Below are 20,956 nucleotides of genomic sequence, written 5' to 3'. Positions count from 1 at the left end.
CTGCTCTAGCTGCAATCATATCAATCAGTGCTTGGTCACACAATGAAATATATAAACTAACATACCAATGATTGAAAATGAGAGGTAGGTACGAAACGATGGAGGTGATCCGGTAGAAGTGAATACCTCTGTCACAAGACAAAGCTCTTCGGCACTCTTGCTTGCGTAGCGACTAGCAGATATGATGGGCGGAGGGTTTGGCACGAGCAATCTGAGAACACGGTGCTCGGGTGGGAACATCTCAGCAATGACACCATATTTGTGAGCAAAGGTTGAGAGTTCAACGTCGTAAGCCTTCAGCTCGTCGGGAACTTGCGCACTCGAACGTCGACGTTGATTGGATGCCAAGATTTTGTTCTTCTCGCCCAGAGTCCTATTGTTATTTTTAAGTGACTGGTTTTCTAGTTGCAGACTTCGAATGATCTAACAGAAATGCACAAAATTAGAGTCACCAAATGTGAGCGAAGCAAGGCATAAACATTACCTCCATGTCTCCACCCTGCACAGAAGCCGATGACTGAGTGGTGGTTGACGAGATCCCTGCCACCGGTGCATTGTCCAAATCAGATATGTCATTGTAGTCTAACTCGGACTCCGAGTCATCATGTGCAATGGGACGTTGAGGCATCACAAGAACTGGTACAGTCAAGTACAACACAGTACGGAAAGTAATGACGGACAGACCCACCATTTATAGTCGAAAATATTTGCTGCGCAACTTGGACCGAACAACATGATGAAAGAAAACACGAGGGAAATTACATCGTGCATAGCCTTGAAATTGAAATCAGCATGCAGGTGAATGATAATATGACACGAGGCAACTTACATTTGTGGCACTATCTAGTGCTGATGGCCAAGAAGTATTGGAGAGCCGGCATGCACCATTGGGACCGATGACTGTTATTACACAACAGTCTAATAAGCGCTGTAATATTTAAAACTGAAAGATTCTGAATCAGATGTCGTGCTATTGGTTCAACATGTTTTGACCTAGAAGACTAATGATGCAGACTCACCTGCATTTGCTTGACATGATAATAAATATGCTTGGATTGTGGTCCCAATTGGTTTGAGATTAAGATTCAGAAGTTGCAATATTGAACGTTGAACTCAACCAGTGGACTTAGTGAGAAAACACGATTAAATGCTGACATAATCATGTTAACAATGCACCTTTGGTGGCAAGTAGGTATGAATGATTCAGAAGATGAAGATTAGCTTTGGTAGGACGTAATTAATATTGTAGTAGGATGATTCAGATGCACAGTCTCGAAATAAAGCCAGGCCAAGTAATGATGCTGCACGGTATAGATAGTCTTGGTATTAGTATTAATAGTCTGTAGCCGGTCCAGGTGATTCAGAAGCGACATTGAACAGAGGTAGGTTCGTGTTTTGGAATACCTGGCGATGAAGGTGCCGGTACAATATGTCAGTACAATCCTCCATACCTGGGGGCAATGCCATTCAAAATGGTGAGGAAGGGGGGTTCATTTAAATCAAAGGAAGCTCACCATGTGGTAACCAATGGTGTCGCTATCACCAAACAGCGGGCGAAGCGATGGCCCGAAGATCCCCGAGCAGTGGGAAAGCGTCAATGCTCTGTCGATGCTGCCGAGTGCATGTGGGGTACCGGAGAACCAGGGGGGGATACCTGGGGTGAGGATTGTCACGCTCCTCGAATCGGTCTCGGCTGTTATGGACTTGTGCTTACTCTCTAACTTCTATGTCTTCCTCCTTCATGCCAGCTGAAGACGCACTGCGGTGGTCAGCAGCAGCATCAGCTGCTTCTCTCAACTCTGCGTCTACATCCGCATCACCTTTGCCGTCTGCGTCTGGATCTGTGTTGGGGTCGGAGTGGGGAGAAGGAAGGTGTTGTGCTGAAAGGTGTGTGTCAACTAGGGAGTGATAAAATGGAGGATGTTTCACCCACCAGATGACACCACACCCTGTCGTCTTCGTCCAGGATCTTCATCGTCAGTAGTCTAAGTCTGTAGGGTAGCGATTACAGGCGGAGAGGGAGGGTCACGGTTCCGATCTGACTCGAGACATACTAGTTTGGATTAATACAGATAGCACGAAATGATGAACAACGATGAATCGCATGGACACAAAAAAAAGAAAAAGAAACAAAAGAGCACGAAAACAACAGTTGCAGACAGCAAGATGAGCATGGGATGAAAACATATGATTGGAGCGTGGGGTGATCGATTCGATGATTTGCATTAGATGATAGAAAGAGATTTGAGATTCGACTGGACGATAATCAATAGTGAGAGTCGCCGTAGATCCAAGACGAGGAATAACAAGACAGAGAACCAGGACGCCAGTCAAGGAAGTGCAAGCCATGTGAATGCGAAGGAAAATATCTTGCATTCATCTTTGGTGGGGGAGGAATAGCGGGTGGAGGTGCTGGTGCGATGGCAGGGACGAAGGCGTTAGGAGGTCCAGGTGTTGGTGGGGAGCCATTGTGAGCTGGTGCTATGTCATCAACTCGAGATCTGTTCATTAAAAAATGCACGCACTGATATTTGCGCTTGACCCTGGTTTCCCCTTCTTTTGGGGGGCGCCCATGACGGGAGGGGCAAAAATGTGGGTTTGATAGGTCCTGAGCTCGCCAGGTTGATCCAATGGACCCACTGGGATACCCCTGGACTAGTGGGCAGCCAACACGGCACGGGGAGACTGTGGCTGTTGGTCACGGGCATTGAGAGCGCTCCTTTCATCAGTGGCAGCGTCAAGGAGGAGGTCCTCGATGTCCTGTGAAGTAGCACGGACACTAGATGCTGCTGGATCAGGAGTGAGATTTATGAGTAGGGCGAATGCTAAGGTGATGGTTATGGTGTTGAATTTGAGGAAGTTGTTGGGGGAGGGGGTCGATATCAGGAATGCGACCGCGTGATGTAGCCTGGAGAATGTGAGGAGATAAAAAGGTAGTATGAGAGGGAACTTACGGAGAGTGGAGGCCTGTGGTCATATTCACCACGGTCATTGCGAGGTTGTTTGGAAGGTGGCTGGAGGGGTGCAATGAGATAAGATGTGTCATTGAAGCTGCCTGAGCGAGGACGGACACCACGAGTGGAGGGGGGAGCGGGGAGGGCTGGAGGGAGAGCACCAGAACTGAGGGATGAAGTGTAGTGATGGTGAGATTGATTGTATAAACGTGGGGGTTCTACAGTGATACTAGGATTCGCAGAGTAGGGGCTGTGATAGTGCTGGATTTGATTTGGGATGGGTGTCAAGACGAGATGGCCACCTGGATCTCTAAGGAATTCGATTGCGGCGAGATATTGCTGAGTTCGTCGTAAGATTCGAGAACAACGCGCCTGCGTGCTTCTGCCTCGTCTCTCTGTCTATCAGCATGGGCTACACGTGCCTCTTCTTCGATGACACGACGAGCCTCGCCTGAGAGGGAGCACCGTTGACTGTTGCAGGCCTGAAATTCAGCTAGTAGACGCGCTACTAACTTTTCGAGGTGGTTTCTTCGTGTTGCCTAGGGCTATACGAGCCTCGCCTGAGAGGGGAGCACTGTTGACGGTCACCATTCGAGCATCCAGAACATTGTGCCAATGATCAAAGGTGGCGCGAGAAACAGAGGAATAAATGTTGTGGCGAGACCTGAGTCCGAATTGGATATTTTGAGCATGCGGCGGATGACACGGGGAACTGCGATCACAACGGGGAAGGTGAGCAGGAGTGAAGCAATTGGTGGGGTTGATGATGACTCGGACACATAAAAAGCGATGACTGAGGGAACGATGGATGAGATAAAGATGAGCGAAATGTATATGGATTCAGAGATAATGGAGGAAGTAAGAATCCTGGACCAATCACTGGCTGCAGATGTCCTGCATTCGAAGGAACATATCAGTGTCAATAGTGTCAACGACTAGAAACTCGCCAGGTCTGCTGGCATCCTCTACTATCAAACAACCCCGAATAATCGAGTGAACTGAAAAAAACTCTGCGGAAGCCCTAGGCTTTGTCTTAACGCGCCAAAACTGAAAGTCTTTGTCCTTTTGAGGACGAACGCCGACCGGTCGATCATACGGGAGAACAAGCGTGACAGGATATTGAACATCCCCTACTGTGCATGTGAAAATCAACATTAGTTTGCCAAAGATGATGCCAGTGTCGGTCTGCAAGATGACGCAATTGTATTGCGGTGAGCCATGGAACATCGGAGTGCATCGAAGGTAGTCCGTGGACACTCGCCAGTCGACAAGTGACTCGAAATTGACTCTAAGGAATTGATGTTCCACGATCTAATTCAAAAGGACTCAGATATTATGTTATTTCGGAGCGTTGAACATCATCAACTCACCATGTCGCTCGCAACGAGTTGAATCCATCGTCCACCTGGAAACGGTATGCCGTTGGCAGCAAACGCATGGTTCAGAAAGTCGTTTAGCTTGATTCGAAATCTATCAAACACTGGATTACCCGGACTACCTGCCTCGATGAGTGTGAATGACATTGCCGCCCGCTTTGAACCGAGAGTGAAATGTTGGGCATCAGTAGGTTCCGTCGAGTCAACATCAATGTCATCTGAGTTGTCGGTCTCCTGGAGTGTAGTATCGGGTGATTCGGGTCGGTCTACGCTGATATTCTGAGTGTCGAGGTGATCCAACTTGTTGCGGATGTATTCCGCAATCAAGCTGTCATGATTGTATCGGAGGATCTTAAAAAAATTCATTGTTAGTCATATATATGCGAACTCAGATTCAGAAGTCACTCACCTGTTCAGCGAAGTTCTTGAAATTCGTGCGATCTTGATAGGCATCTTTCAATGGGCCGTGCATTTTTTCGTTCGGCTTGGTGCTGTAGTTTCGAGAAACACCTTTCGCCTCAATGTCGTCAAAGAGATGGGCCGAAAGGTGTTTCTTGGGGAAATTCCAGGACTTCTCGGACATCTCTGCCGTGTCCTCGATGTATTTCTGACCAAACAATTGATTTCAATGCAATGAATTAGAATTGAACTAAAAATACGTACATCCATCAATCCAGTGAATTTTGACAACGCTTCCCGGCCATTATTGATGGTATCTTCAGTATGAACCTCTAACGAAGCATACATATTGAACTCCGTGTAGCTTCGGATACAGCGGAGCATGAGATATGCCTCTGGATCTGTATCGCAGTCAAATACATTATGTGCCGCAAATACAATAAGCTAAAACAATGTGAATGACATGTTAAAATGAATGATCTAGACTCACCTTAGAGATGTCTTCATATTTCGTTCCATCGGAAAATGATACTGAAACAACCTGATCGAAGTGATTCAGGTTTCGCCAACGCGGAATTGATTGAAAGCTGACAATATAAATTAAAACCTATTAATACATAAGTACAGCGGGAAAATGACTCACAAGGTGTCAATCTGGACAGCGGCCTGTCGACCCAAACGTTCAACCCATTTCTGCAGTTCGGGCCACGTGTGATCACTGAACAATCCCTCGTCGTTGAAGTGGAGCTTGTCGTGCGATAGAGCCCTGTGAACGTCGGTGTGCTCCAGAATGCCGAATGAACTCTGAAAACGAAACAATAATATTAGACTGAGTAAGATAAAGATAAGGATAAGAGCGAGACTCACGTCGACATCGCGGAGGCTCTGGGAACTCAAGATCTGTTCTCTTGCCTCCAATGTAGAAGATTCTCGCGCTCGAGCAAGCAATGCCTTAGTTCCTGTGCATGTGCGGAGAGGAAATACCTTGAGAGTGTTTGAAAGTTCGTCGCGAGGCACTAGACAGACGGGACAAGGAAATTTGCCCATTAAACCACGAATCAATGCCATTACAGCCCTACAACAGTGAACACATTTAGATGTCAGAGATATATAATAGTTACTGGAACTAGAATACACGTACTGTTCTTCATAATCTGCAGATAGTATTAGTACAATTGAATAGAAGGCGCGAATAACATTGTCCCAGCATTTGATGGTGGAACCAAACCTGGATAGCGGTCCCAGACATTCGAGAATCTTCAGAAACGAGGCGTGCCACACTGCGTTCTTGAAGTTGACGAAAGCAGGTTTTCCAGAATGCTGCTTGTCTTCCTTTACCTGTCCTGAGTGTTAATAATGAAATCATCAGTAGTTATAAGGAAGAGTAGAGCGAACGATAGGCAGCCAACCAACAACGCGCCCTCCACCCAAGCCTTCTCCATTGCGAATCGTAATAGGAAGATTAGCACAGCGAGCGACTACGGGGTAACCTTTCGCGCGACCGAATGACGACAATTTTGCTTTGTCGGCATACAAAATGAATGCAAGAGGTTTTGCGTCTGGTGGGATTTTGGACTATATTGATATTCTGAATCAGTCAATGGTATATACTACAATGCGGACGCGATACTAATAAGAAAATGACTACCTGATACTCCCAGAACGCATTAGCGGTCCATGGTTCATGAATGAACCGAACGAACTTCTCGCCATTGAACTTTGACAGTCTTTGCGCATCGAAGACGAAGTTGGGGCCTACTTGTGGATCTTGAAGTAAATCGGTGACCCAGTCCCACAGTGAACGATGAAATAGCGGGAATGTTTGATTAACACCACGGAAGGGCACAGTAACCTCCACCTTTGTAAACTATTACATGAGAGAAGCAAAATAAGCATAGTATATACGAAGTTAGTGAATAGTACACACAGGTGTCATCTTGAATGACGCTGCATCCCACGTGTCTCTCACATCTTTGCGATTCTTGAGGGTAAAGAGCTCCATCCTGCTGCGGTGAATGAGGTGAATGAGCCGGTCCAGCTGTTCATGAGAGAGTCCGGCGTCGTGAGCGAGTTCTGCAACCTCGAAGTCGATACGTGTGCGAAACGGCTGCCAGGGCGTAGGATCTGCTTCTGGAACTGGTGGTGGGGCACCGGGACCGCTTCCATAGTCTTCGAAGTGGTACACTTTGGTGGGGACACCACTACTGGGGTGGTATTCCACTTTGATATCGTCAATTTCGTGCTGGGGTGCAGGCGATGCTGTTCCAGATGGTGGCGGATCACCTGTATAGACATAAGTTGAAAACATGATGATACAAAGAAATGACGAAAACATACCATCAGAATCGGTCCGTCCCACATCAGCATCATGTTGGTAGTCCATTTGGTTATCAAAATCAAAATCATCACCCTCCAAGCGATTGTCGATAGCTTGCGTCAATGCACGACAGGTCAGTGTTGGTGATCGAGGACAAACGAAAGTGACGGCTTACAAGATGTTGAGCCACTAATGGAAGGACGGACACCAGCAAACACACTACCCTGATGTGCCTGTTCTTGCTCTACAATTAATTAACATTAGTGTAGAATCAAAATGATGCTAGTAATATAGTAATAGACGTACCTTGACGAATGACCCTAGCAAGCTCCAAATCCTCTCTTCTTTGTTCAGAGCGCCTCTGGCAAGCCTTTTCGTGTGTTCGGAATCCTTGGCGATGAAAGGATCGGCCACAATGATCACAGGATCATTGCAAATCGGCGGGCATCTAATATGATATTGAAACTGGGACACATCAGCGTCAGATTCATCAGAGACAGTGACGAGACTTACATGAATTGTTAGTGAAGATGGGTGTAAAATCACCTCTCAAGACAGCAGATGGTGTGGCACTTTGATTGCGAAGTGCTGGAGGGTGAAGTCGGGTATACAAAGCTTGCAGAATCTGAAATATGTAAGTGATTTGAATCAGCAGACTAATGACATTTAAAAGACGCAGATCTGCCAATGAAATTATACAAATCAGAACTGTAACAAGGAGAACAGACGATACTAACGAGGGCTGAAGTTGTTGGTGAAGGGGTGTTGAGAGGATGGTGCAGTATCTGAATTAACAGCTGGCTACAGCGTTGCAATTGACGTACCGAGGGTCTAGGTCCGGCATCAATATTACAAATCAGTTACAATGATGCAACTCTGGTATAAATATTCCTAATGGGTTTTAAGAATAGAACTTAAGTTTCAATATCGTGACTCGGTATCAATACGGTTGATACCGAGTCTCACAGGCACGCTGTTGCAACCGACTTACGAAATTTCCGACAAGGTTCAGGTTGCAGGCAGTGAAGATAACAGAAAGTCAGGGAGTTGGACACTCTGGGGCCAAAGTCTGGGGCGGACTCTGGGGCCAGTGTCTGGGGCCCATCGGCAAGTCCGGCAGAGACCAGCGGAGTTTAAACATCAAACATCGCTCGATGACGAGCCTTGCAATGCACTCACCTCCCGCCTCCCGCCTGCCGCTGCCCGCCCACATGCAGCTGCCATTAGAATGCTGTATTCATGCTCCGCCTCCAGTATGCCTGATGGTTATGCCATGCCCGCCGCTGTCCTTCCTGCTCATCGTTCTTATCTGCCCCCTTCCTGTGTTGCCTGCTCGCCCGCTCCTCTTACTGCACGCCCGTGCCCGCCTCGTCATGTCTTCATTGCAGCAAAAGGATCTTGCCTTTCTGTCCAGATTCGCACTGCGCCAGTCTGCTATCGGGCTCGTCACTGACTGTGAAAGCTGTGGTGGCTCTGTCCCCATCACTATCTGCCGCAGTGACAAGAACGGCAATGAAGGCAAGCCCATGGCTATGGTATGTGCTCTCTGGCATGAGGGTTCGTCGGGGGGTATCATGTTGACCATTTTGCCAGCATCGCTCCCGGTCCTGCACATTCTACAAGTTTTTCCCTCAGCTTCTGGCACGTCCTGACATCATGGCGCTAATCCCTTATGGATCACCGACTCTTGCATGTTCACAGCCAACAGCATCTACCTCCTCGAGTGACGCCTTTTCAACCACATTCCCTTCCACTCAACCTTCGACTTCTTCTCATCCTCAGCAGAATAACAAGAAGCCGAGGAAGCGGGGGGGCCGATGTATAGGCCCTTTTTGCCGCAGAGCCAGTGCACTGCGGTGTCCGCAAGGGATGTGCCTCAGCCATTGCACGGACAGTGGAGGATGTCCGATTCATGGCATGGAGGCACATAATCAGCGCGTGGACGTACAACCAGTGGACGACAATAGTGTGTTTTACCTCGAGGATGCTGAGACTCGCGAACCTGTCTTTGACACCGACGACACGGAAACGGGTTATGGATATCGTGATCTTCAACAGGCACTCGAAGCATCAATGACTGCCACTGGTGGACATCCAGCTCCCTTTGCATCGTTTCATGACCTCCTCACAGCTCCGAACCCATCTCAGCTACCTGCACCATCTCCCACGCAAACACCATCACGCATATGTACACCACCACCATCATTTTTCCCACCTCAACAGAGGGATGACACTGTGTTGACTACGCGAGCGTTCCCGGTACATAAGCTTTCCAAGGCCCCTCGGGTGACAGATCAACTTGACCCTTTATGGGCTGGTGATCTTAACGCGCGCGCGCAGGAGGAAATCTCAAGCAAGATGGTCTCTGAACGTCGCAAGGAGATGGAACGTGCGGCAAAACAGCGGTTTGTGCTGTACTGGTTTGATGCGGTACGTCTGTCTTTATTTGATTGAGCTGTACTCAATGCGAGTTTTTAGGACGATGCACCAGTAATCATGCAGTGGGTTACGCACTGCCCCTTCTTTCCTCAATACCAGCTCTCGGATGATCCTACCCTTCTTCAATCCCTTGGCGACGATATCCAGAAGATCGACGTCTTTGAGGCGAGCTTTATGCGGTGGATCCCATCAGTGCTTACGCACACGTTCACGCTCGACTCAGGATGCCACGTATTCATCCGACGTCACAGTGTCACCGAGTGCGCTGATTTCGATGGGCTCTTCAAGTCCTCGAAGCTTTTGAATCGCCCCTCCCATGCACGGTTCAACATCAAAGGTGAGCGAGATGGTGTACGCTGGAAGAAGAAGCAGCCGCAGACAGCATCGTCTGATGTCGAGATTGTGGACGACGTGCAGCTCACGCCAAAGCGCTCGTTGGGCAAGCGCCGCTGGAATCCCAGCCCCGGGCAGGAGACACCCACCCCAACACGAGCACGTTTCGACCTGCAGGAAGATGATTTCAACTATCGTCGTGCTACTTCGCTGTCGCTGACACCCCCTTATCTTCCAACTCAATCACAGTCCTATGCAGACCTCGAGGGAGATGATTTTGACTCTCGTCGTGCTACTTCATTATCACCAACACCCCCGCTCATCACCACCACACCCCCGCTCATCACCACCAAGCCCACATCGCAACCGGCTCACCAGGCAGATGATTTTGACTCTCGTCGTGCTGCTTCGTTGTCGCCAACACCCCCGCTCGTCACCACCAAGCCCACATCGCAACCAGCTCACCCTTCGAAGATCCAGCAGCCCGCTCCACCATCCATCATTCCTGTGCATGTTCCGGTATACAATCCTGCCAAGCGGCAAGGCTGGCCGCACGCCATGTACACACTTGATATGACTGTAGGCTTTCAACAGATGGACAATGTGAACCTCCGTGTTCACTATAGTCAGGAACAACTTTTCAGTCTTGTCTTTGGTGGTGCCCCATTCGTTCGTGCAACATATCACCAGAACCGGAAGGCTTGGCGCGAGACGGAGATGACCATCCTCGAGATGCACAAGCGAGCGGGACGGACACCGGATGGCCTGTGGTCAAACTATCTTGCTGCGCGGCGCCTTGCCTTAGGTGAGGTGAGCAAGAAACATAGTGGGCGGAAGTAGTTACTCAGTCACCTGTCCTCACTCCCTCTGTCTTTTACTCACTCGTTTATTTGTCCGGTCCTTGATTTGTTCTACATACTCTATCTTCTACTCACTTGTGTATTTGTCTTGCCAATTGATTTGTTTGTTCTGTCATGCTATGCTGCGCGTTTTTTCCATGTGTGATGAGACAAGAGCTGGAGTACTAGTTACATCAAGATAGAATAACAGGTGGATGGTGGGGAAGCTTTCCTTGTACGTGAAGGGCTGCTACAGTCATACGGTTTCGACGAAGGATCATCTCATCAAGAAAAAAATCATACTTCACTGGTGTCATCTCTCGACAGATGTTATGAAAACCGCCAAACCAAACGTTCGTTTGCTCCGCGATCGACGAGTTAAAATAGTACTTCCCATCCTCGTCAACAAGCTCAGGGTAGGCCCTCATGTCACAGCGCTCACGACAGAACACGTCACTAGCCTTATGCTTGGTCTTGTGATGGAAGGCGTCAACGCACATTCCCATTCCCTCGAAGAATGTGATTTTACGACTCTCAACTTCACGCAACGCGTTGCAGTTGGAGTCGTAGATCATGTGTTGTGGCTTACGTGCACGCGGAAGGGAGAACATTTTCTCGACCATAATCTTAGGATGACGAGTGAGCATGAGTCCTCCAACAGTGAGACGAACCTACCAGCACATTCGAGACGGCCTCATGATGGTACATTGTACCACGACCGGAGATGATCCCACAAGGCCGAACAACAAGCTGCTCGTTGTTTGTGCGCTGACGACGGAAGATAGCCTTCAGTTTGGGTTGCAGGTCCTTGGCGCTACACCCGTCAACATCCGTTGAGGGGACATGATGATCCGAGACTCCAGTCGAAGTCGTTATAGGTGCCTGGCGAAAACGTATAGCACCAGAGGCGTTGTCGTGCTCGTACCATTCTTCGACGTCTTGAAGAGGGATGTCCTCGTCCGTTGGAATAGTGGGCAGGTTAGAAACGTGGGTGGCGATAGCATCGTTCAACTTCGCAATTTTTTGACGTTGGGTTTTGGTCTTCCCGCTGTGCGTCGATTCGTTGTTGGCGGCTTCCATGCGAAGATGGACTGGATCGTCGCAGGCCTTGCGATTCTTGCCTGTCTCGGTATTGACTGCAACAGGCTGATCACAGCCATCGACAGCACAAACGGTCTCGAGTCGACAATGCTCTGCACAATATCGATGTCGATTGTTGTCGAGAGGGTTTTTGCACCACGGGATAGCACAGCAGGGGCGTCCAACCGTCACACCATCAGTGACAATAACTTCGGTTCGGCGAAGCGCACCATCTGGTGACTCGAAGATGCGCATGCATCCAAAGCAAGCGTGGGGGAGCTCGTCTTGACCTCGCAGAATGATGCGATTGTTGCGTGCGTACATAGCCTTTGTGAACCGGTTTTTTTGATCACCGTCGTGAGCCACAACAAGTGATTCGTCCCGTTGATGATGATCGTCGAGCAGGGCGAGCAGCGTGAAGCAGTCCCAGACTTGCTCTGTCGTCAGAGCACTGCCAAATTGCCACTGATCGGCGCCGTCGTTGCGAAGGTCGCGACGGGCCTGGGCAACTGCATACAGGCTGGCGCAATTGGTGGCTGAAACGCTAAAGGGAGCCACTATCAAGTAATAGCAGAACGAGAAACAAACAGAGGGACGTACGTGATCTGCATCAAATCCATCCACTGCATAGCAAGCTGCAGCTCGACAAACTGATGGTCGGAGACTTGAATGAACTGCGGTATCCCTTGGTAGTATGTTCGAAGCGTGCCTTTAACGCTATAGTTGGCCTGATAATTCGTGTTGCAAGCTTTATCAATGTTAGCAATCAGGGTGAGCTTCAGCGAGTACGATGGACTTACATCGGCACCTCAGGTGTACTGTCCAGCCAGGCTTCGCCCCTTCACCATGAGTGAATAAAACGATGCGACGTGGCTCTTCCTTCTTCAGCAGCGTTCCACGCTGCCATGCAATGCACTCGTGGTTCATACAAATCTTGACGGGAGGGTATAAGACATGTTTGGCTGTTGGTCGTGTCAGAACGATTAAGAAAAGCAACAAAAACTTACTGAGTCCTAGCTCATGGCCATAGATCTTGAATGCAGCCTCATCGTCTGTGCTTGCCTCGGCGCTACTTGGCAGCTCCCACACAATATCCTTTGTGAAAGACCACAGGACATCAACTACATCTGGCGGCATGTCCAGAGAGGCCGCAAGGAAGCACGTCACACTTGGTGGGAGAACGTTGGGTGCGCAGAAGATAGAGACGTCATATGGCTGTGGTTGGAGGATGTCCTCCTTGAGTATGCTAGCACGGCGAAGGAAGGTGGCAAAGTTGTTGAATGAGAGGTGGGCTAGTGGTGGATGTTCTCGTATCGAGGCAAACAGTTGACTGATGTCGGGTGGGGTTGCAGCCGACATCGATGGCGCTGGCATTGATAGAGGTGTCGCACTATCTATTATCGATGAGAGGCACGCTGGCTGACATCATAATACCACCGTCCATTTGCTTACGTGGTATGTCAGCCGCAACATATTAAAGCTCCGACTGAAACAACCATGCGCCCCAGACTCTGGCCCCAGAGTCCGCCCCAGACTTTGGCCCCAGAGTGTCCAATTCCTGGATGCCCTCGAAGATAATTGATCGGGCTTTCTCAAGGCCTGCTCATTTTAATTTTCATTACTGAACTCGAGAAAGACTCTGATCCAGATCAACGTGAGCATCGATAGTTCTTTACTCGCAAGCCGCATTCATCACAAGTGACAACACCCAATTATACAAACTCTCCCTCCAATTTTCACACTGACTCGCTAGTATCTATAAGCCCCCTCGCCCACCCCCACACCACTAATTCTGGCGCCGACGACGTAACGGAAATGACATCCACCCTGTACGACCTCGTATGCCCGATCCCTCCTCCAATGCTACGCGCATATACCCTCGCACACCTCCACCCCATATCAATATCCATACCAAAAGTACTACACCCATTCCTTCCATACCCCTTCTCCGCCACCAAAACTCCATCGCGTATGCTGTCACGCCTCCTTTGAACTTCCAAACACTGGCACGTCTTGCCACATCCTACATGTCGGTTAGCACCCCTCGTTGATCGTGCTGCGTATGAGAGACACTATGCCGCTGCTGTGTGGAATGTCGAAGGGATTGTGGATATGGGTCCTCCGGATGAGTGGTGCTATTATGGGAGATGCACGGTGAGTAGGTTTCTCGTTTGTTTGAGTGCCAAGGCTGGTCCAAGGTACAGACAGATATATAACGCGCGCACTTCTGTGCAGATTCGGCCGTCCACACCGACAGGATAGTCCTGTGGCCGTAAATGGAAGAAGAGCGTATTCATCTCCAGCGGTTACCTGAGCGTGATCACAAGGATGAAATACACAGGTAATTAAAGGCATTCACGAAAGTAAGTCAGTCACTCACACTGCCCTCAACAGCATCAGCAGCTACTAGTACTAAGTGCTTACAAGGCTACCCCATCCACATGCACGCTCTCCCAAACCTGGATCATCCCATTCTGAAGTCCCACTCACGCACATGAGCACCATCCATTCCAACTTCGAATTCTTGGCATCAGCATACTGTCTGCCATCGAATTTCGCGCACACCGATAACAGGACTTGTGCATGGTGCACCACATACAGCTTGTCAACGCGACATCCACCAGTTGACGAAAAGTGAATATTACCAAGGTCAGTCTGTCTGTATCACTGGCGACTGGATGAAACAATTGGAGGCCGCCGTGGTGTGATTGATTTTTTTGTCGCGTTTTAGACTTCTTTTCGTGTTGATGTCTTTTTCTAGTGTGGCCGAGACTAGCCATCTCAGAACCTAGGCTTAACCATTCAAGGGAATCTCCTTGTTTCAGCATGCAGCTGACAATACTCAGTCCGTCTCATTGTCAATCTTTGCTCGGTGCTGACGTTTATGCACAGCGTAACGACTCCCCAAATATATCTTGCTGTGTCCAAACACGGACGTAAGTGAAGGTGCATGCCGGGACCTCTCGCATGCAGCTGGGCCATACCGCATACGACTACTGTAGTATTCTTTCAATATATTTAACATTTCCCCCAGAACTTGCGTCATTGATGAACCTTCATTTTAGTCAGAGCCGCATTGAAATCATTCAACAGCTCTCGGACGAACAAGGCGTAAAATATGATGGAAAGAGAAATCAAACGGGTCATCTGCTGTTGACGTCAGGAAATGTGCATTAAATACCGTGCTGATCGACAGTAGGGGGCGCAATACAACATGTCCATATAGGCAATACCTGTACAATACCCGTCCCTGTACATACCACGTATTGAGGTGTAGCAGGCCGCGAGGATAATCGCAGGGCGGCTGAGCACAATCTGAGAGCCAAGAAATGCCAGGTGTAGGTACACGAAGGTAAGGACAAAACATGTTATAAAAGCTACAGGTACAATGCGAGACTCGACAGATTAAATGCTCAATGAATGATGTATTCACTAAGAGGACTGTGCCTCTAGGTGTTCGTCAATCATCACAAGGCGAGATGGTCCTGCCTCTGGTTGAGATAGACTAGCCATTGGTTTCAATTCAATCTCTTCATGCTGGACCCTACCAGATTGAATGAGCAAGAAAGCGAGTAAACAAATAGGTTTATGATACCTGTGGGGACGCACAGCGACGCGATTGAGAATATCAACACTGTTCACATGGCGAGATGGTCCTGCCCTCGGCTGTGATCCGCTAGCCGCTGTTTTCAATCCATTATCTTCGTCCTGGACCCTACCAGATCGAATTAGTGAGCAAAAGAGTGAACATATATGTATACAATACCTGGGATGAGGCACAGCGACTCGATTGAGAATATCGACATTGTTCACAAGGCGAGATGGTCCTGCCCTTGGTTGTGACTGACCAGCAGCTGTTTCCAATGCAATGTCTTCATCCTGGACCCTACCAGATTGAATTAGTGAACAATTGAGTGAACGAGTAAGTGTATTGTACCTCCTTGGATGAGGTACAGCGACTCGATTGAGAATATTGTCGTTTTTCGCAAGGCGAGATGGTCCTGCCCCCGGTTGTTGCTGGCTAGCCACCGTTTTTAATCCAACCCCTTGGTCCTGGGCCCTACCAGACTACATTAGTAAGTAATGAAGTGAATAAATAAGTGTATTATACCTGGCATGAGGCATAGCGACTCGATTGAGAATATCTTCCTCCTCGTCATCGTCATCGTCGAGATCGTCATCATAGACTGGCCGTGGAACCTGCATCTTCTCCTTTTTCTGGAACCAGCTAAGGCAGAAGAAGACAACATATTGTCTTTTCCCGTCGTCCACACCAACAACATCGCCCTAGAAAATTACACGGTCAGGTCTCACGAACGCAACAGAATTGTAGATAACGAACGTATGTAGCTTGTCCGAGAGGAACATCGACGACTTCTACAGGTTTCCGTTTTGGTTCACGCGCCGTTTTCTTTCCCTTGTCTGATGAGAACCGTATGGAATTAAAAAAGGACCTGACGTTGGGCAAGGGAGTTGACGAAGAGCGTTCTGTGTGAAGGCGATTGGGAGGCAAGGGCGATGTAGCACGGAACTGAAGCACGAGTGTCCAGTCAACTGAAAAAGGAGCAAGAAAAGGGGACGTACATCTACAGGACCCCGAGTCTGACTGTTCTGAACAGCCGGAACTGCATTCGTGCGAGAAGAGAAGGGAAGAAGTTTTCGGAGGCGCAGGAAAATTGGTTGCTGCGGGTTGATTGAAGAATGTGGTCTCTGCGACATAGGTATGGCAGGTATTGGTGGTCTGCGGCGCACAGCAGGAGGACGACGAGTTGCATGAGACTGCAATGATGGTGATGGATGAGCAGTGTGACGAGAAAACAAATGAGGTGCGTACTCTTAGTACATCAGCGGTGGTTGACTTGCTTTGTGGACTGGTCTGTAAGGGAATGTTAGCACACGGATAGTAGATGTTTGCGGGGAATGCGCACACGGGCCTGAGCAAGGATGTCGGGTGGAATGTTGCATATGTGGATCTCGTTGTGAATGTAACCAAGTTGGCGCGAGTCGGGTGAGAGGACAAGGGCACGGGTCCGATGATGTTGAACGTCGAAGGAAGCGAGGAGTTTGCGGGACTCAAAGGCCCAGAGCTTGATGGTGTAGTCGTCTGAAGTGCTAGCAAGGAGAGTGCAGTCGGATGAAAGTGCTAGACCGGTGACAACCTTGGTGTGCCCTTCGAAGGGAGTTCCGATAGTCTCCAATGTCGATGCGTCGAACTCGTAGATCATCTCGGCATAGCCATCTGTGAAGGTGAATGGGGCCAAGATGTTTTTGTTTTTGTTTGTCCAGAAAATTGGTGCATGCGAGTTTACTATGTAACCCTCCACCATCTCTTTCCTGCGGCTGGCATCCAATTTCTGTGTTTGGACATCCCAGACCTCAAGGCACGTCCCGCTATCAAACTTCATTGCGAGCTTCTTAGAATCCATCGAGAATCGAACTGCGCCCAGCCAATCATCGATGGCAGTGTCAAATGGACCGGCCACGAGTTGGCCGGTGTCCAAGCTCCATATCCGTACTGTCCGATCCATGGCCCCACTCGCCAGCAGTGTGCCGTCCGCGGAGATATCAATACAGTCGATCCTCCTTGAGTGGCCTTTGAATTCTTTTACAATCCCCGTCTCAACTTCACAGGCTTTCAGTTCCCCGGTGTCGTCATCTCCACCTGCAGTCACAACCCATCGACCATCCCTTGATACTGCAACTGCCAATACCTCCTTCTTCCAAACATCCCGAGCTTCCTCAATCTCCCTACCCGCCTTCAGATCCCATTGCCGAACGGTGTCATCATGACATGTGCTGATCATTCGCTGGCCGTCAGGAAAGTATGATATGGATCCAAAGCCGAAGTCCTGTCCATGACTCTTCAAAGTCGTTACCGGTTTAAGAATTGATTTTGTGGCAGTTGCCTTCGCCGATGTAGAAGCCATGGCTGCGTCTCTGCGAGCGAAATCGTTGAGTAGTCAATCGCGGGAGAGGTATTCTCTGGATGCGTTTGCAGGCGCGGTGAGCTCTCCTCGTGTGCTGTAGGCCTGACGTTGATGGTCGTTTTGAAGATTCCCAACTCTAGCGCTTGAGAGTACTTTGCTACTAGTAGAACTGATCGTCAGTTCTTCCGTGCCAGAACTTTAGATAGAGAGTTGACATTACCAAGCGGGCCCTGATAGTCTATAGAGAGGGAAGAGTTCTACAATATTGATGAGAGCATGGCTGTCGCCCTTTTCATATCCACGTGCTCGAGCGTCAATCTCTTGAGTATTTCCCACCCGCCAGTCTTTCTGTGTACTTGTAAGCTTGGGCGTTATCTTAATGGCTAAAAATGTTTGATATGCTGTTGTATTTGACGCTTGACACTCAACGTTCTTCGTGGCAGTTTAATTCGCTTTGGACTCCTGCAGATGCATGAATCATTCTCATGAACATTGCACAGAGCCAGCATGTAGCCCACCTTTCCTCATTTCATAGTCTCAATCGTTCTCTCATTCCAGACTTTCACCTCCCCGGCGCCACTCGCCAACTCACAACCTTTCGCCATCGACCATTTTTGCTTTGATCCCTTCACCGTTGAATTCACAGTGTTCCGAGCTTTGAATTTCTCTCAGACCGATACTAAAATAAATAAAAAAGTATCTATTCATAAAAGGTCGAGCGTGATCAAAGCGTTGGCGTGTAACAACCATCACCTGTGACCCGCACTCTAAGGCCACTTTGCAAAGCCTGACGCACGTTGAGGGCACTACATGATGCTGATGGCAGAGATGTATAATCATACGGGCAGAATCTTATGACCGCAGCGCTGACATTAGCAGAACGCTCCGCATGAACTTTGCCATCGATTGAGCTCTCGGCTTGTGCGAATGGGACCCTGTTTCTTGTGGCGTTGTTATACTATCAATGAATCGATATATCTAGTCTCCTGCAGTCGCTGATACTGGGATGCAGCCTCTCAAGTACTCTCACAGAGAAGATGCAACTCCTGATTCGTTCTGCAAAGAGACTGGTCAGACATGGGTGAGTGCAATGGGACAGAACAGAGAAATATACGGTGTACAAGTTAATCGTGGTCGATGGCAATAGTTCTCTGAGCATGCTAGTTTCTGATGACCTGGAGTCAACAGAGAGTTACTTGAGAGGGTGTCTGCGTTGGGCTTCGTGAACGCCGGGGAGTTGGGTATTTTTCGCGTGTGTAGACGCTCACATCACACCTGAACTTGCTAGGGCCAGGACAACACGTGGCGCGACCACTTGGATTGACCTGCTTGTTAGCAGCAAATCAACCAGGAAGGTGGATGAAAAGAGATAGAATGGCACCGAATCAGAACTGTCACACTGTTAACCAGGTGCGGATGGCGGGCTGTGCATCAGCATCCCCTCAACCCACCGATGCCAGAACGACGGCTTGAGACATGCCTGATCACTAGGCTGTGTGCAAAGACGGGGCGATTAACGCAGCATGCTCGAGGACCGCCAAATGAGAATGCCCTGATAACACCCACAATCAGCCTGGTATCACAGCATCTCGCCCGTCTCATATATGGTGTAATTCACCTAATATAACAGCACTTATCAATAGCATAACGACGAGGAAGAGAAGTAGGAACCGTAATTTGGGAATCGATTACTCGAGAGGGCGTCCGCGTCGTGCACAGATATGCATCGTGGGCACTGGCGAGTTGGACCGCGAGCATTGTTTGGAAAATGCACAGTGCTATGATTCAACATACCAGTGACACCAGCCTCAGAACGAGCGGGGTACGTGAGCACCCAGATACACTTTCAATATTCCCCAACAGCTGTTAGGCATGACTAGCATGACTTGTCAGCGATGGCATTGGCGGGCAGAGAAGGAACGTGCATATGCAGAAACAGCATAGCGACGCATGCAGGGAGGCGGATGAATTTATCGTCACTTATGATGTAAAGCGAGAGAGCGAGCATCATGTAGTTGTGCTAGAAAAAATGTTTCAGCCCATCGATGATAGAAAGCAGAGACAAAACTGTATTTGTTGTTGTTTGGTACGCATGTCGGAAATTTCGTAAGTCGGTTGCAACAGCGTGCCTGTGAGACTCGGTATCAACCGTATTGATACCGAGTCACGATATTGAAACTTAAGTTCTATTCTTAAAACCCATTAGGAATATTTATACCAGAGTTGCATCATTGTAACTGATTTGTAATATTGATGCCGGACCTAGACCCTCGGTACGTCAATTGCAACGCTGTAGCCAGCTGTTAATTCAGATACTGCACCATCCTCTCAACACCCCTTCACCAACAACTTCAGCCCTCGTTAGTATCGTCTGTTCTCCTTGTTACAGTTCTGATTTGTATAATTTCATTGGCAGATCTGCGTCTTTTAAATGTCATTAGTCTGCTGATTCAAATCACTTACATATTTCAGATTCTGCAAGCTTTGTATACCCGACTTCACCCTCCAGCACTTCGCAATCAAAGTGCCACACCATCTGCTGTCTTGAGAGGTGATTTTGCACCCATCTTCACTAACAATTCATGTAAGTCTCGTCACTGTCTCTGATGAATCTGACGCTGATGTGTCCCAGTTTCAATATCATATTAGATGCCCGCCGATTTGCAATGATCCTGTGATCATTGTGGCCGATCCTTTCATCGCCAAGGATTCCGAACACACGAAAAGGCTTGCCAGAGGCGCTCTGAACAAAGAAGAGAGGATTTGGAGCTTGCTAGGGTCATTCGTCAAGGTACGTCTATTACTATATTACTAGCATCATTTTGATTCTACACTAATGTTAATTAATTGTAGAGCAAGAACAGGCACATCAGGGTAGTGTGTTTGCTGGTGTCCGTCCTTCCATTAGTGGCTCAACATCTTGTAAGCCGTCACTTTCGTTTGTCCTCGATCACCAACACTGACCTGTCGTGCATTGACGCAAGCTATCGACAATCGCTTGGAGGGTGATGATTTTGATTTTGATAACCAAATGGACTACCAACATGATGCTGATGTGGGACGGACCGATTCTGATGGTATGTTTTCGTCATTTCTTTGTATCATCATGTTTTCAACTTATGTCTATACAGGTGATCCGCCACCATCTGGAACAGCATCGCCTGCACCCCAGCACGAAATTGACGATATCAAAGTGGAATACCACCCCAGTAGTGGTGTCCCCACCAAAGTGTACCACTTCGAAGACTATGGAAGCGGTCCCGGTGCCCCACCACCAGTTCCAGAAGCAGAT

At 48.6% G+C, this 20,956-nt stretch overlaps 6 protein-coding genes across 6 annotated transcripts; 2 read left to right on the top strand and 4 right to left on the bottom strand.

Moving 5' to 3' along the window:
• Positions 1–24: 24 nt before the first annotated feature.
• Positions 25–628, bottom strand: DEU56DRAFT_920338 (uncharacterized protein; the record flags this gene model as incomplete). The annotated part of the gene is made up of 2 exons (XM_041358429.1): positions 25–423; positions 485–628. The coding sequence occupies 2 exons, from the start codon at positions 626–628 to the stop codon at positions 25–27; spliced, it is 543 nt and encodes a 180-aa protein (XP_041200706.1).
• Positions 629–3,830: 3,202 nt separating this feature from the next.
• Positions 3,831–8,259, bottom strand: DEU56DRAFT_874501 (uncharacterized protein; the record flags this gene model as incomplete). Its single annotated transcript, XM_041355967.1, has 13 exons — positions 3,831–4,265; positions 4,325–4,681; positions 4,740–4,937; positions 4,994–5,173; positions 5,220–5,316; positions 5,373–5,533; positions 5,597–5,804; positions 5,871–6,067; positions 6,125–6,304; positions 6,378–6,596; positions 6,657–7,012; positions 7,353–7,436; positions 8,226–8,259. 13 exons carry the CDS (start codon positions 8,257–8,259, stop codon positions 3,831–3,833), a joined length of 2,706 nt encoding a protein of 901 aa, XP_041200705.1.
• Positions 8,260–8,314: 55 nt separating this feature from the next.
• On the top strand, positions 8,315–10,690 carry DEU56DRAFT_905628 (uncharacterized protein; the record flags this gene model as incomplete). Its single annotated transcript, XM_041356737.1, has 4 exons — positions 8,315–8,581; positions 8,748–9,476; positions 9,525–10,588; positions 10,624–10,690. 4 exons carry the CDS (start codon positions 8,315–8,317, stop codon positions 10,625–10,627), a joined length of 2,064 nt encoding a protein of 687 aa, XP_041200704.1. The 3' UTR covers positions 10,628–10,690.
• Positions 10,691–13,140, bottom strand: DEU56DRAFT_844566 (uncharacterized protein). Its single transcript, XM_041355108.1, has 6 exons — positions 12,745–13,140; positions 12,538–12,699; positions 12,340–12,485; positions 12,308–12,309; positions 11,333–12,281; positions 10,691–11,283 (listed from the first exon to the last, which is right to left on the bottom strand). Exons 1-6 carry the CDS (start codon positions 13,109–13,111, stop codon positions 10,852–10,854), a joined length of 2,058 nt encoding a protein of 685 aa, XP_041200703.1. The 5' UTR covers positions 13,112–13,140; the 3' UTR covers positions 10,691–10,851.
• Positions 13,141–15,169: 2,029 nt separating this feature from the next.
• On the bottom strand, positions 15,170–17,664 carry DEU56DRAFT_920332 (uncharacterized protein; the record flags this gene model as incomplete). Its single annotated transcript, XM_041358428.1, has 9 exons — positions 15,170–15,281; positions 15,333–15,452; positions 15,504–15,623; positions 15,675–15,797; positions 15,849–16,024; positions 16,080–16,268; positions 16,322–16,516; positions 16,572–16,613; positions 16,666–17,664. 9 exons carry the CDS (start codon positions 17,662–17,664, stop codon positions 15,170–15,172), a joined length of 2,076 nt encoding a protein of 691 aa, XP_041200702.1.
• A 2,092-nt stretch (positions 17,665–19,756) lies between these two features.
• Positions 19,757–20,927, top strand: DEU56DRAFT_762433 (uncharacterized protein; the record flags this gene model as incomplete). The annotated part of the gene is made up of 7 exons (XM_041350694.1): positions 19,757–19,770; positions 19,931–19,937; positions 20,137–20,215; positions 20,372–20,455; positions 20,518–20,586; positions 20,649–20,741; positions 20,796–20,927. Coding segments are annotated over 7 exons (478 nt in total), but the record flags the coding sequence as incomplete, so codon positions are not given.
• Between the last annotated feature and the right edge of the window lie 29 nt (positions 20,928–20,956).

This window comes from Suillus clintonianus (assembly GCF_016758775.1).
Source record: "Suillus clintonianus strain FC179 chromosome Unknown DEU56scaffold_224, whole genome shotgun sequence".
In the NCBI taxonomy this organism is placed as follows: Eukaryota; Fungi; Basidiomycota; class Agaricomycetes; order Boletales; family Suillaceae; genus Suillus; species Suillus clintonianus.
This window is presented reverse-complemented; position numbering and strand designations above follow the sequence as displayed.

What these genes read in the sequence shown, in the direction of transcription:
- DEU56DRAFT_844566 (XM_041355108.1), bottom strand. Translation starts at nt 13,111, where the DNA reads ATGCCAGCGCCATCGATGTCGGCTGCAACCCCACCCGACATCAGTCAA. An exon ending in TGGCCATGAGCTAGGACTCA is followed by an intron (nt 12,700 to 12,744) that starts GTAAGTTTTTGT and finishes CACGACCAACAG; the next exon opens with CCAAACATGTCTTATACCCT. An exon ending in AGGCCGTCTCGAATGTGCTG is followed by an intron (nt 11,284 to 11,332) that starts GTAGGTTCGTCT and finishes CGTCATCCTAAG; the next exon opens with ATTATGGTCGAGAAAATGTT.